This window comes from Molossus molossus, unplaced genomic scaffold, assembly GCF_014108415.1.
Source record: "Molossus molossus isolate mMolMol1 unplaced genomic scaffold, mMolMol1.p scaffold_m16_p_19, whole genome shotgun sequence".
Lineage (NCBI taxonomy): Eukaryota > Metazoa > Chordata > Mammalia > Chiroptera > Molossidae > Molossus > Molossus molossus.
In genome coordinates, this window is record NW_023425354.1 from 51,814,592 (window position 1) to 51,828,383 (window position 13,792).

Consider the following 13,792-nt stretch of genomic DNA (forward strand, 5'->3'; position numbering starts at 1 on the left):
AACTTGTCACCAGTGGGTTCCACCTTTGACAAAATATTTTTGACATTCAATATTATATTAGCTTTAGGTGTACAGCATTGTGGTTAGACATTTATATAACTTGCAAAGTGATCCCCCCGATAAGTCTTGCACCCTCCTGACGCCATGTATAGTTATTTCAATATTATTGACTCTATTCCCTAAGCTGTACTTTACATCCCCATAACTATTTGTAATCACCAATTTGTACTTCTTAATCCCTTCACTTTTTTAGCTCATCTCCCAAGACCCCTCCCCCCCCCAATCTGGCAACAGTCAATTTATTCTTCTTATCTATGAGTTTGCTTTTGTCTTGCTTATTTATTTATTTTGTTCTTTAGGTTTCACATATAAGTGAAAGCATATGGTGTTTGTCTTTCTCTGCCAGACATTTCATGTAGCATAATCCTCTGTAGGTCTATCTATGTTGTCACAAATGGGAAGATGTAATTCTTTTTTTACAGCTTAGGAACATTCCATTGTATGTACATACCACATTTTACCCATTCATCTCTTGATTGGAACATTTATTTCATTTAAATTTAAAGTGTTTTTTTTTCCCAATTTTTATTAATTTATTTTTGTTACAGATGTTTCTCCCTTTTCCCCCCCTAGACAACTTCCTCCCCATCCTGCCCCCACACTCCCCAGCATTGCTGTCCATGTCCATTGGTCATGCATACATGCATATAAGTTCCCTGGTTATTGATAGGTATACAGTTATTGGCATTTTATTGATTTCTTTCTGATTGGTTTTGTTTTTGTTTTTTTGGTCCTTTTCTGTTTCTTTCATGTTCTCTTATTTTCTTCTCTTGTATGTTGATACATTTCTGTAGTGCTGCGTTTGGAGTCCTTTCTCTTTATTTCTTGTTGATTTTGGGTTTGTAGTTACTATGTGCTTAATGTATACCAAGCTATGTGTATAGTGGGTCTACTTTAAGTTGATGGTCTCTTTAGTTTGAACACATTCTAAAATCACTATCATTTTTACTCACCCCTTTCACATTTCTGTTTTGTCATTAACTTTTATTTCTTTTGTGTGTTTTGATGGGGAAGAACTCCTTCAGCTTTTTCTTATCTGGAAGCTCTTTCTCTCTTTTGAATCTAAATGATAGCCTTGCTGGGTAGAGTAATCTCGGTTGTAAGCCTTTACTTTTCATCACTTTAAACATTTCATACTAATCTCTTCTGGCTTGCAGAGTTTCTGTTGAGAAATCAACTGACAGTCTTATGGAAGCTATTTTTTAGGTAACTCACTGTGTTTCTCTTGATGCTTTTAAGATTTTCTCTTTGTCTCTCATCTTTGGCATTTTAATTATAATGTGTCTTAATGTGGACTTCTTTGGGTTCATTTTGCTTGGTACTCAGTATTTTTTGAAAAAGGTTTTCAATCCCTTTCCCTTTCTTATCTCCTTCTGGTACCCCTATGATGAGGATGTGCTACACTCGATGTTATCTCAGAGGTCTGTTAAGCTAGCCTCAAACTTTAAAATTATTTTTATGTTTTTTTCCTGTTCCTGTTTTCTGGTACCTTGTCTTCCAAATCGTTGATTTGATTCTCTGCTTTATCTGATCTACTGTTGATTCTCTTTAATGTATTCTTATTTCAGTTACTGTATTCTTTATTACTGACCTTTTATGGTTTCTATCTCCTTTTTTTTAATGCTTCTTATCTCTTTGTTAAAGTTCTCACTGAGTTTATCTACTCTTCCCCTGTGATTATTGAGCATCCTTATAACCAATGTTTTAAACTATGCATCTGGTAGATTTCTTGTCTCCATTTTGTTTCTGATGGTTTTCTTTTTATTTTTTTATTTATTTTTTTTTTTGTGGAGGGAGTTTTGTCCTTTGTTCTTTAATTCGAGATATGCTTATTGTGTGTGTGTGTTGTGTGGGGGGTGGGGAGAGTCTCTTCATTTTGGTTGTCTCCCTCTGTTTGTTTCTATGTAGTAAGTAGATCTTCCAGTCTGGAAGAGTGGCCTATGTAGTGGGTATCCTGTGGGACCCAGTGTTGCAGTCTTTCTGTTCACCTGAGCTGCCTGCTCCAAGAGTGTCCATTGTGTGGGTTGTTTATGCTCTCCTGTTGTAGTTGAGCCTTGATTGCAATTGGCACATCAGTGGGTGGAATAGATCCCCAGATTGACTGGCTGTAAGGACTGCCCATTACTGCAGTGGACAAACTATTGTGTGGGAGCTGATCCCACAAAAAAGGATTTGCTTTAGCAAGGCTCTGGTGCCTGTTGAATTTACCCTTCTGGTGCATTCATGGCACCAATTATGTGGTGCTCTGGTGTGGTCTGAATCTGGCCACTGGGTATGTTGGTTCTGGGGCCTCTTTAGATGGGCTCCAGTGCAGGCGAGGGTCATCCGCTGCCACCAGGTAGGAACAATAAAGGATCTGCAGTTGGTAGCTACCTGTGCTGGGCTAGAGGCACCTTGGAGTGGTTATACTGTGATAGAGGTCAGCAGTCACTAGTGCCTGGCTGGGAGCCACTTAGCAAGAGGTACAGAGTACGCTGAGGCCAGCTGCTGCTTGTTTGGGATTTGTGGACTTTGAGAGATTTTAGGAAAGTCTGTGGCACAGGCTGAGTCTGGCTGCTTGTGAGGAATTGGTGCTGAAAGAGTTTCAGGCTGGGTGCATGAATTGGATGGATGGGATCTCAAAGAATCACCAGGGTGGGGGAAGAGTGGTGTTAGCCAATTAATGTAGGCTCAGATATGGTGTTCACCTAGGCCTGTTGGCTTTGTTTGGAGAAGGTTCAGCAAAGAAATAATGGCTCCTGCCAGCACTTTAGTCCTGGAGAGAACAGCCCCTCTAGCCCTCACCCTGAAGCTCTACAATTCAGTTCCTCCCCATATGTCCCTGAGACTTTTTGAGCTGCTGTCCCTTCTCTGGAGTTTAGGACAAGTATTTGCAATTGAGTCTGTGCTTGGGCCCTTTAAAATGACACCTGGGTCTACAGTGGCCCTCTGTCTTACCCTGCTGATTATTCACAGGTAGACGTTTGGGAAATTCTTCTTCTTGGGACTGGCACTCCAGGATGGGGAGCCTGCTGTTGAACTGGGACCTCTCATTCCTCAGTGGTGACCTCTGCAGCTGAGATATCCTCCCTATTTTTAACCACCACACATGGGTGTGAGAATAGCCCATTTTGCATCGTCACCCCTCCTGCCAGTCAGGACGTGGCTTCTCCTTTATCTCTGTAGTTACGGCAAATGATTCTTGAGGTCCTTTGTTCCATAATTTAGTTCTAATTTTGATGTGGTCATGGGAGGAGGACAGCACAGTGTTTACCGCAGAGCATGTAAGCTCAGCCTCAACAGTTTCTAAGAGCTAAAATATTTGATGTACAAGGAGTAGCTAGTTAGGTTTGGAAGTAGAAGGGGTTCTGTTTACTCCACTGAACCCAGTTTCCTGTATGTTTCTGTCTGCTTTGTTGTCATCATAGCTGGAAAGTAACTAATGCCAGACCAGGAACCAGAACACCAGGGTTACTACTTCCCACGTCATTCATTCTTTGCTAGGCCTCTGCCTTGGCCTCAGAATGACCTAACTGAGGTGATAGCTCTAATTTTGTAGACACTAGTCTGAGCATATTGTGTTCTGCATCCCAGCAACTAGTCTAACCCTTGCTGCCTTCCTCAGGATCACTATGACTGGGGCTTGCGGGCCATCAAGTCCGTCCTGGTGGTGGCAGGATCTCTGAAGAGAGGAGACCCGGACAGGCCCGAGGACCAAGTCCTGATGCGCTCCCTGCGAGATTTCAACATCCCCAAGATAGTGACTGATGACGTGCCCGTGTTCATGGGCCTGATCGGGGACCTCTTCCCTGCCCTGGATGTCCCTCGGAGGAGAGACCTTGACTTTGAAGCTTTGGTTAGGAAGGCGATAGTGGATCTGAAGCTCCAGGCTGAGGACAACTTTGTGCTCAAGGTATGTGGGGATTTCCCTCCCAAGAATTGTCTCTTAATTCTCTACTTGGAGAATGAGTTACACTTCCTCCTTGTCCAGAGGGTTGCTTTAGGTGTACAGATATTTATCTACTTTGTAATAACTTTATTCATTTCAACAGTTCTTTATTGTGGCACCCACAATGTGGAATGCATGGTGGGGAGTACAAGAGAGAGATCAAGCCCTGACCATTTGGAAATGCAGGTTCTAATGGGAGGAGAAAGTGCTCCTTTTATGTGAATTTTTCACATGGGATTACAGAAGAGTGAAGTGATATAACATGGAAGCCATGTGGGTTTACATATGCTCTTCTGCTGTAATAAATGTTTTGACATGATCAGGGGCAGGCTTTTTACAATTAAGGAAAGAAATATTAGGCTGGCAGGCAAAATGATGCCCTCCTCCAAGACATCCACATTCTAATCCCCAAAACTGTGACTATGTTACATTACATGGCAAAGGGGGATTGAAGTTGCAGATAGAATTAGGTTGCTCATCATCTGACCTTGAGATGAGGAGATGATCCTGGTTTATTGGATGGCTCAAGATAATCACAATGGTCTTTATACATGGAAGAGTGAAGATGGAGGAAGGATTATGAGCCAGGGAATGTGGACAGCCTCCAGAAGCTGGAAAAGGCAAGACAACAGAGTCCACCTAGAGCATTCAGAAGGAACCAGCCCTCTCAACACATTGATTTGAGCCCAGAAGACCCATTTTGGACTTCTGACCACCGAACCTGTAAAATAATAAATTTGTATTGCCTGAGCCTTTAAGTCTGCAGTAATTTATCACAGCATCAATAGGAAGTGAGTATATTTAGCCATAGATACAGAGTTTAAGAGAAAACAACCAGAAACTTTAATGCAAGTATAATTAGTTTTATGGCCATGGGAACTATGGTGGTTTGTACTGTTTTCTAGGAAGGCACAGGCCAGGCGAAGATATTCCTCCACCTGTTATAATAGTGGATCCATGAGGAAGGCTCCAGCCAGATCAGATCCTCAGTTGTGATTAAAATGGTCTTTATTAGAAGTCAACATACCCACCATCTACCCATTGAAAAGGAGAGCACAGGCCCCCAGATTTAAGGCTTCAGAGGATTAACAGACATGGGGTAGGGTAGACGCTCTCTAGTGATTTAAATGAGCTCACATTCTTATTAGAATTAGGAGTCATCGTTGAGTTTTTCGGGCTTGGGATACAAAGTTCTGTACATTTTGAGTGGTCTACCCCAATCCTGTTTTTCCATAACTTGTTTTTACTGTGCAGTTTTGCAGAGGGTAACATTTCCAGGATGCACAAATGTCACCACAGTAGAAGTACCTGCACACAAATAATTGTGTCTTGGAGCTGGATATGACAAGTGCCACAAAAGAGGCTTCTGGGGTCCAGGAATATGGGTGTAATTTTTTTCCTGTACAATAATATGTTTGAAAATCATATAAACATTCGTTTAGAGTTCACGGAGTTTTTATATTCTGTATCACATGAGGTGCCCCCAAACCCCTAAGATGAGACACTATACAGGTGAGGAAACTGAGATGCCATTACTTCTCTGAAATAGTCCCCTGAACTTTTCACGGGAGGGAAAGAGCTCCCCCTTGAGGAACGCACAGCTGGGGGGCAGGTTACTTCTGCTCTGTTCCAGGAGGCATGTCTAGCACACAGTACTTTCAATAGCAGAGATTAAGCCCTGGCTACACGTAAATAGAATTGCACGTTGATACTCAATTTTATTTCTGGGATTACATTTTACACAAGAAGGATCACCTGGTCCTTTGCAGCTGAAATTGTTTTGTGAGTTGGCCCCTTCCTACTCCCAATCTCTCTTTTTTTTAAGTTCAGTGGATACACTCTTTATCAGTAGAGATGGGCAAAAGGGCCTTCCAGGTAGAGGGTAAAAGGTCAGCACAGGGTAGATGGAGAAACAGAAATTGTACTAGCTTGTACTAGCAGCAGCAAAAAGTCCAGTGCTGCTGGAGAAAAATGGATTGGGTCGGTGGTGTGGGGGATTAGGCAATAGGACTCAAAAGATAATATGGCCATGCTGGTGTGGCTCAGTTGGTTGAGCACCATCCCACGCACTGAAGAGTAATGGGTTTAGTCCCAGTCAGGGCACATGCTCAAATTGTAGGTTCGATACCAGGTCAGGGTGAGTGTGGGAGGCAACTGATTGATGTTTCTCTCTCTTCCTCTTTCTCTAAAATCAATGAAAACATATCCTCAAGTGAGGATTTAAAAAAAAAAAAAAAAAAAAGCCCTGGCCAGTTTGGCTCAGCAGTTATCAGCCTGTGGACCAAAGACTCACGAGTTCAATTCTGGTCAAGAGCATGTGCCTTAGTTGCCGTTCAGTCCCCAGCCCTGGTTGAGATTGTAAGAGAGGCGACCAATCGATGTGTCTCTCTCATGTAGATTTCCCTCTCTCTCCCTCCTACTCTATCTGAAGATAAATGGAAAAATATCCTCTGGTGAGGATTAAAAAAAAAAGATAATATGGAACCATGACACAGAGGGCCTTGAAGGACGGGTTGAGGGGCTTCCTCTTAAAGGGTCTGATCCCAAGAGGCACCCCCACCCCAGAGATGAGTTACATTTGAAGAGACTCCTAAGGTGCAGTGCCCTGAGGTGATGTCTTAACCAGGACCACCCACCTCTTCCCGACGCTCTGGGAGTCTGCGGAGTCAATGTGACTCCCCGCCCCATTTTCTGCATCATTTTCTACTCAGAATCTTCGTCTTCCCTTCGATTTATTTGTCAGCTGGCCCACATTTGTTTTCTCCCCTTTCTTCTCATCACCACTTTCTGTCTAGTAAAGGCTCTGGGATAAGACAGTTGCTGTCTAGTAAAGGCTCTGGGGACAGACGATGTTCTCTACCCAGTTTTTATTTGCACTGTCCACTGAAACTCCTGAAAGTTCATCCACCAAAAACCCTAGGGAGGCTCTGGCTTTGAGATGACATCCTGTGATCCCTTAAGGGTGATAGCATACATTTAGTGTTTTGTTTTGTTTGTTTGTTGAGAAAGAGGAATAAGCCCATTGAAGTATAGAAACCGAGGAGGGAATAGTAGCATGAATCTCTGGAAAATGGGAAGAGGGTGAAAGCAGGTTGGCCGATCAAGCAGAGCAGGGGTGGGGCCAGAATACACTTGGAAAGGGTTCCCGGGGAAGAGGGGCCAGGAAGTGCCAGCCTGCCAAGCAGGACCCAAGAGAAGCTCTGGGCTTGGAGTTGGTGGTGAAGGAGGGCAGGGGTGAGAAAGAACCGAAAACGGCCAGAGGGGATCATTAAATCTGTTTACCCTATAATTTTGCCACTTGGCTCTCCACACACTCCTCACAGTTCCCCATTCTAGTCCCCAATTCCCCAGAATGCAGACCATGTGCAGCCTGGCATTTAGCACACAGCCAAAAAGAAATAATAAGCTTTGGGGGTAAACTATGACTGCTCATGGGGTACTAGTGCCCTCTTTAAAGCCCTTCTATTTTGTTTGGGGCCTCTTGACCTGAAGGCCAGCCATCTGCTCACAGACCCACATGTGGAAGGAGAAGACAAAGCCCATCACCTGACCTTTTGCACAAAGCTCCCTCTCAGTCCCCCACCCTGGTGAGAGGCCCACATGTCCGCACAGACAGCACTCATCCCAGCTGCCTGGAAACACTGTGAAGCTCTTCATTTAACCTTGAGGCTCGTCAGAGACTGGAGAAAACCAGTAACATCAGAGATAAACACACACACACACACACACACACACACACACACACACACACACACAGCAACTGATTCCAGTGGAAATAAGGAAGAGGGCATCTCAAAAGTTCTAACTAATATCTTTGAAGGAAATTAATAAAGATATCAATAAAACAAGAATGAGATGCTATAGAAGAAAAAGAACTCTTGGAGAATTGTAAAGAGCCCTTTGAAATGAATTGTATCATTGATGACACACAACATTCAGTGAGGGAACTGGAAACAAGAAGACAAGGAAATCTCTATGTATGTATATATGAATGGATAGACGATGTGAATGAGGATAATAAATAAACATATATATATACATATATATAATGCATATATAATAAAATAGAGCTATGTAATATGTTTATATAATACAATATAACACAGAGACAGAAAGTGCAAGAAGCAAGATGACAGAGAGAGGATCAATCTAGCTTATGCAATGAAATGCCAATGGAAATTCTAGAAAAAAAGAACAGAGGGGATCTGTTAGAGCTGAAGAGACATATCCTTATCCTTCAGTACCTGACATTGCTGATGAGAGCTTCTTGGGAAAGGAATGAAGTTCAGAACAAGCCCAGAAGCTCTCATCAGCAATGTCAGGTACTGAAGGATAAGGACAAGGTCCTGAAGGGAGATATTTCAAGACTAGAATCCAAGTTATTTTCAAAGAGTCATAAGTTTTACTTCTTAGTCACCTTTTTTAAATAGGTTACTTGCAAACATACTACAGCAAAATAAAGATTAAAAACAAGAAAATTGTCATGGAAATTAAAAAATCAAGAATAAAAAAAAAAAATCCTGGAATGACAGCTATTAGCAGACATAGTGAGTAATAATCAAAGAGCAGGAAGTCCATGGCCTCAGGAAAAAGAACCTCAAAAATGCATATATTCAAATCAAGTTGAATGTTCTTATGTATTTTATTTAACTTCTAAGTTATGAGAAATAAGGGAAGTGGCATTTTTTTGTTATTGTTGTTGTTAACAAAGAGAAAGGAAAGAATTAAAAACTCCAAGAGAAAAAAGGCATGGTCTAAATTTTATTTTAAAAAGGAAATATGGAACTTCCAGTGAAGATGACAGAGTAGCTAAACACTGTTCACCTCCTCCCAGACCACATCAGACTTACAACTAAACTACAGAACAACTATCCTTGGGGACTGCCTGAAGTCTGGTGGAACAGAAATTTGATAACTAAGGAAATACAGAAGAAGCCACATTGAGACTGGCAGGAGGGATGCAAACACGAAACAGATTGATCCCATACCCATGTGTGGCACTTAAGAAAGTGGAGGGATGTCTCAGCTGTGGCAGTTCTCCCTGAGGAATGAGGGGTCCCAGCCCCACACAAGGCTGGGGATCCCTGGGTTCCAGTACCAGGAAGTCAAGTCTCCATAACTTCTGTCTATGAAAATCAGTGATTTTGACTCAGTGAGAAAGAGGGCTTCTGGAGGCTCGCCTATTCCTCTTAAAGGGCCTGCACATGGATTCACTGACAAGCTCTGAGCTCCAATGCTGGGACAGCAACTCAAAAAGCACCAGGGACATATAGGGAGGAACTGAACTGTCTAGCTTCAGGGTGAGGGCTGGTGGAGCACCTTTGTCTCAGAAAGAACTGTTGGCCAACGCCATTGCAACAGCTGACCTTGACCTGCACCAAAAACCCACCCAAAAGGCCCCAGAGCCAACACACCCAGTGGCAAGCTTCAGACAATACCAAAGCATCATATAACCACCTTCACAAATGATATACCCAAAGGGAGTACTTAGCAGGTATCAGAGCCCAACTAAAACAATCCTGCTTTATGGTGTCAGCCCCTGCACAACAGACCCTACCTAGTACTCACAGCCAGTCCTCACAACTAACCAGGTTCAATTACAATGGGAAGACACACAACACCCACACAAGGGGCATTCATGGAGCACCCAGCTCAGGTGATGTGGGGGACTGTGCCACTGGGCTTTACAAGACACCTACTAAATAAGGCCACTCTACCAAGACAGGGAGATGTGGCAGCTCTACTTAATACATAAAAACAAATAGAGGGAAACACCAAAAATGAAGAGACAAAAAGAAAAATATATCCCAAACTAAAGAACAGGGCATGACTCCTGTAAAAGAACTAAACAAAATAGAGACAAGCTATCTACCCAATGCACAGCTCAAAATACTGATTATAAGGATGCTCAATGCATGTAGGGAAAGAGTAGATGAATTTAGTGAGAACTAACAAAGACATAGACAACATGAAAAGAAGATAGAAACAATAAAGAAAAACCAGTCAGAAATGAATAATATAGTAAATGAACTAAGAATACATTAGAGAACATTAACAGTAGATTAGATGAAGCAGAGGATCAAATCAGCGATTTGGAAGACAAGGTACCACAAAATGCCCAATTGGAACATCAGAAAGAAAAAAGAATTTTGTAAAGATAAGAATTGCTTAAGGGATCTCTGAGACAACATCAAGTGTAATAACATGTGCATCATAAAGGTACCATGAGGAGAAGAGAAAGAGCAAGAGATTGAAACCTATTTCAAGAAATACTGACTGAATACTTCCCTAACATGGTGAATGAAATAGACATACGAATCCAGGAAGCATAGAGTCCCAAAAAATATGGACCCAAAGAGGCCCACATCAAGACACATAATAATTATAATGCCAAAGGTGATAGGCAAATAGAGAATCTTAAAAGCAGCGAGAGAAAAGCAGTTAGTTACTTACAACAGAGCTCCCATGAGACTGTCAGCTGATTTATTAGCAGAAACTTAGCAGGCCAGAAGGGATTGGCAAGAAATATTCAAAGTGGAAAAGCAAGGAGCTATAGCCAAGATTACTCTACCCAGAAAAACTATTATTTAAATTCAAAGGACAGATAAAGTTCTTCCCAGACAAGAAAAAGCTAAAGGAGTTTATCCCCACCAAACTAGTATTACAAGAAAAGTTAAAGGGAAAAGAAAAAAAGGAAGATAAAAAATATGAATAATAAAATGGCAATAGCTACATATGTGTCAACAATTACTTTAAAATAAAATGGATTAAATCCTCCATTAAAATCATATAAGGTGGCTAAATGGATAAGAAAATAAGACCCATACATATGCTGCCTGCAAGAAAACCACTTCAGATCATAAGACATATACAATCTAAAAGTAAAGGGATGAAAAAAGATATTTTATGCAAATTAAAATGAAAAAACTGGGGTAGCAATACTTATATCAGACAAAATATACTTTAGAATGAAGGCTGCTATAACAAGAAGCAAAGAAGGACCCAAGAATTCTACTTCTGGGTATTTATTTGAAGAGACCCAAAGCATTAATTTGTAAGGACATAGGCATCCCTTTGTTTATTGCAGCATTATCTACAGTAACCAGCAACCTTAGTGCCTATCACAGATGAGTGGATAAAAAAGCAGTGGTACCCATATACAATGGAATATTACTGCTACATAAAAAAAATAAAAATGAAATCTTGCCATTTGCAACAATATAGATGGACCTAGACAGTATTATGCTACGCGAAATAAGTCAGACAGAGAAAAACAAATACCATACGGTTTTACTTATATGTGGAATCTGAAAAACAAAATAGAGGAACAAACAAAACAGAAACAAACTCATAGATACAGAAAACATTTTGATAGTTGCCACATGGGAGGGGGTTTAGGGAGATTGGTAAAAAGGGGGAAGGGATTAAGATGTCCAAATTGCAAATTATAAAAACAGTCCCAGGGATATAAAGTATAGCATAAGAAATATAGTCAATATATTATAATAACTATGTAAGGTGTCAGATGGTTAGTAGACTTATTGGGGTGATGGATGTATAAGTTATATAAATGTCTAATCACTATGCCGTACATCTGAAACTAATGCGATAGTGTATGTCAACTGTAATTGAATAATATTATTTAAAAATTAAGATTAAAAAACGTTTAAGTAAATGCAACCTGATTATGATCAATGTAAATGGATTCATTTAACCTTGGCTTGATGCCTAGAACTTCCTCTAATAAGTCACGGCAACAGACCTATAGAGAACACAATATATTCCAGGTGGCTACTTTCTTTTGTAGTGAAAAATATCTACAGTCATAAAAATGTAAGCCACTCTTCGTCTTTAGAATCATGGAAAATATAAAATGTCTAAATAGAAGTACAGAACAGAGCGTAAATATTATCAAACATGGCAACGTAAAAGTACAATGTATCTGAAAGAAGATCAGAGATGGAAAGAAGAAAAGACAGAAGGATTTATAGGGATATTTAAATATTTACTTTACAAAAGATACTGTCAGAAGTTGATGGATTTGTAATAGTCAAAAAATTGGAATAACCCATTTATCAGCTGATAAATGAATGAAGAAATGTGGTATATTTATGCAATGGAATTCATTCAGCTATAAAGAAGAATGAAGTACTGGTACATGCTGCAGCCTGGTTGAGCCTTGAAAACATCACCAGTGAAATAAGCCATCCACTAAATACCACATAGTTTATAAAGCTGTTCATAGGAAATGTCCAAAGTAGGCAAATTTCTAGAGGCAAAATGTGTATCGAGGGTTGCATAAAGATGAGGCGGGGGGGGGGGTGTAGGATGGGGAGCAGCATGCTAATAGGTACAGGTTTTCCTCTTGTGGTAATGAAATGTCCTAAAATTGAATAGTAGTGATGCTTGTACAACTCTAAAAAGCATCGGAGTGTACACTTTCAAAATATCCATCTCTGGTATGTGAATTATATCTCAATACAGCTGTTGAAATGAACAAAAAGAAGTTGATGGAACTAGAAAGTAAGTGATCTGAAGTCTTTCCAGTATCTGGGGAATCATTTTATGAAAGAACAAGTCTAGGAATAAAATATTGCCTCCATTCAACAGCCAGAGCATCACCCCCACCCTCTCCTCTCCTCTCCTCTCCTCTCCCCACTCCTCCTCCTCCTCCAAATTTTTTAACGCAATGATCTCGGGTCGATTTGACACTTAAACTCCTCCCAGTGCTTCCTATTGTACGTAGAATGAAATTTCGACTACTGATTCCTTGTCTCTGACTCCCCGCGGGCCGCTGTCTCACGGGATGCCTCTACTTCCCCCCGTTCTTGGGGCTCTCCGCTTGCGCCGAGCTCCAGGTGTCAGCGCTCACTGCCACTCCCTGGAGCGCATCACAGGGCCGACTTTCCTCACTTGCCTGTTAGATTAGGTGTAGGCTCCTCAGAGACCCTTCCTGACCAACCTCCTCTGCCTTCTCTGGGAAGATCTTGCATTAAGTCCCCGAAGGATGAAAATAAGAACCAGGATTGAGACTCGCCTTTGGGTGCTGTAGGGCCCTGAATGAGAGAAAGAGAAATGACTTGGGATAGAGAAGAGAAAAATATTGATGTTTGGGTGCTGTAGGGCCCTGAATGAGAGAAAGAGAAATGACTTGGGATAGAGAAGAGAAAAATATTGATGGTATGGAAAACCTAACTCAAACGAATATGTCAATAAATTACCCCGCAGGATGGAAAATAGTCACCCTGCTACCCCAGACACCCACCTTCACATAGGCTGGAGGCACTTACCTTCCAACTCCCTGGTTGTTTCTTCTCAAATTTTAGTACCTGTATAATTTACATTTTAAAAAATATATAGGTGTTATTACTTATCATTTTTTAAAAATATATAAAATAAATAAAATGTAAGCAGGAAAAAAAAATGTTATTGTTCCACTACCCTGTCAATATTTCAGTACATTTTCACTTTCATTCACCTTTCTCTGCAACAAAGTTCAAATCTTTTAACTCATAACATACAAGACCTTTTATGATAGGGTCCATCCATCCTTCCCAGCCATCCTTCATATTTTCAGCAAATATGTGTTCAGCACTTAGTATGTGCCAGATTGCCTGGGAGACATTGCAATAGAGATAAGAAGCCCAGTCCTCCCTGCCTTCCAGAAGCTGGTAACCTAGTAGGGAGACAGAAACGTACCCAGTGCAATATTGATGTGTTAAGATGAAGGATATCGGTGTGGGGCACCTACCCTCACTTAAGGATGTGTAGGAGCTGGCCAGAGAAAGGCAGGAGAAAGGGTAA

At 41.1% G+C, this 13,792-nt stretch overlaps 1 protein-coding gene across 2 annotated transcripts in view; it reads left to right on the forward strand.

The window, feature by feature from the left end:
• DNAH9 (dynein axonemal heavy chain 9) overlaps window positions 1-13,792 on the forward strand; it is a 354,158-nt gene that overhangs the window by 134,897 nt on the left and 205,469 nt on the right. For both annotated transcript variants that reach the window (XM_036268293.1, XM_036268294.1), the window contains exon 31: window positions 3,665-3,952. In XM_036268293.1, the coding sequence (XP_036124186.1) occupies window positions 3,665-3,952 (288 nt within the window). The remainder of the gene's footprint in view (window positions 1-3,664; window positions 3,953-13,792) is intronic.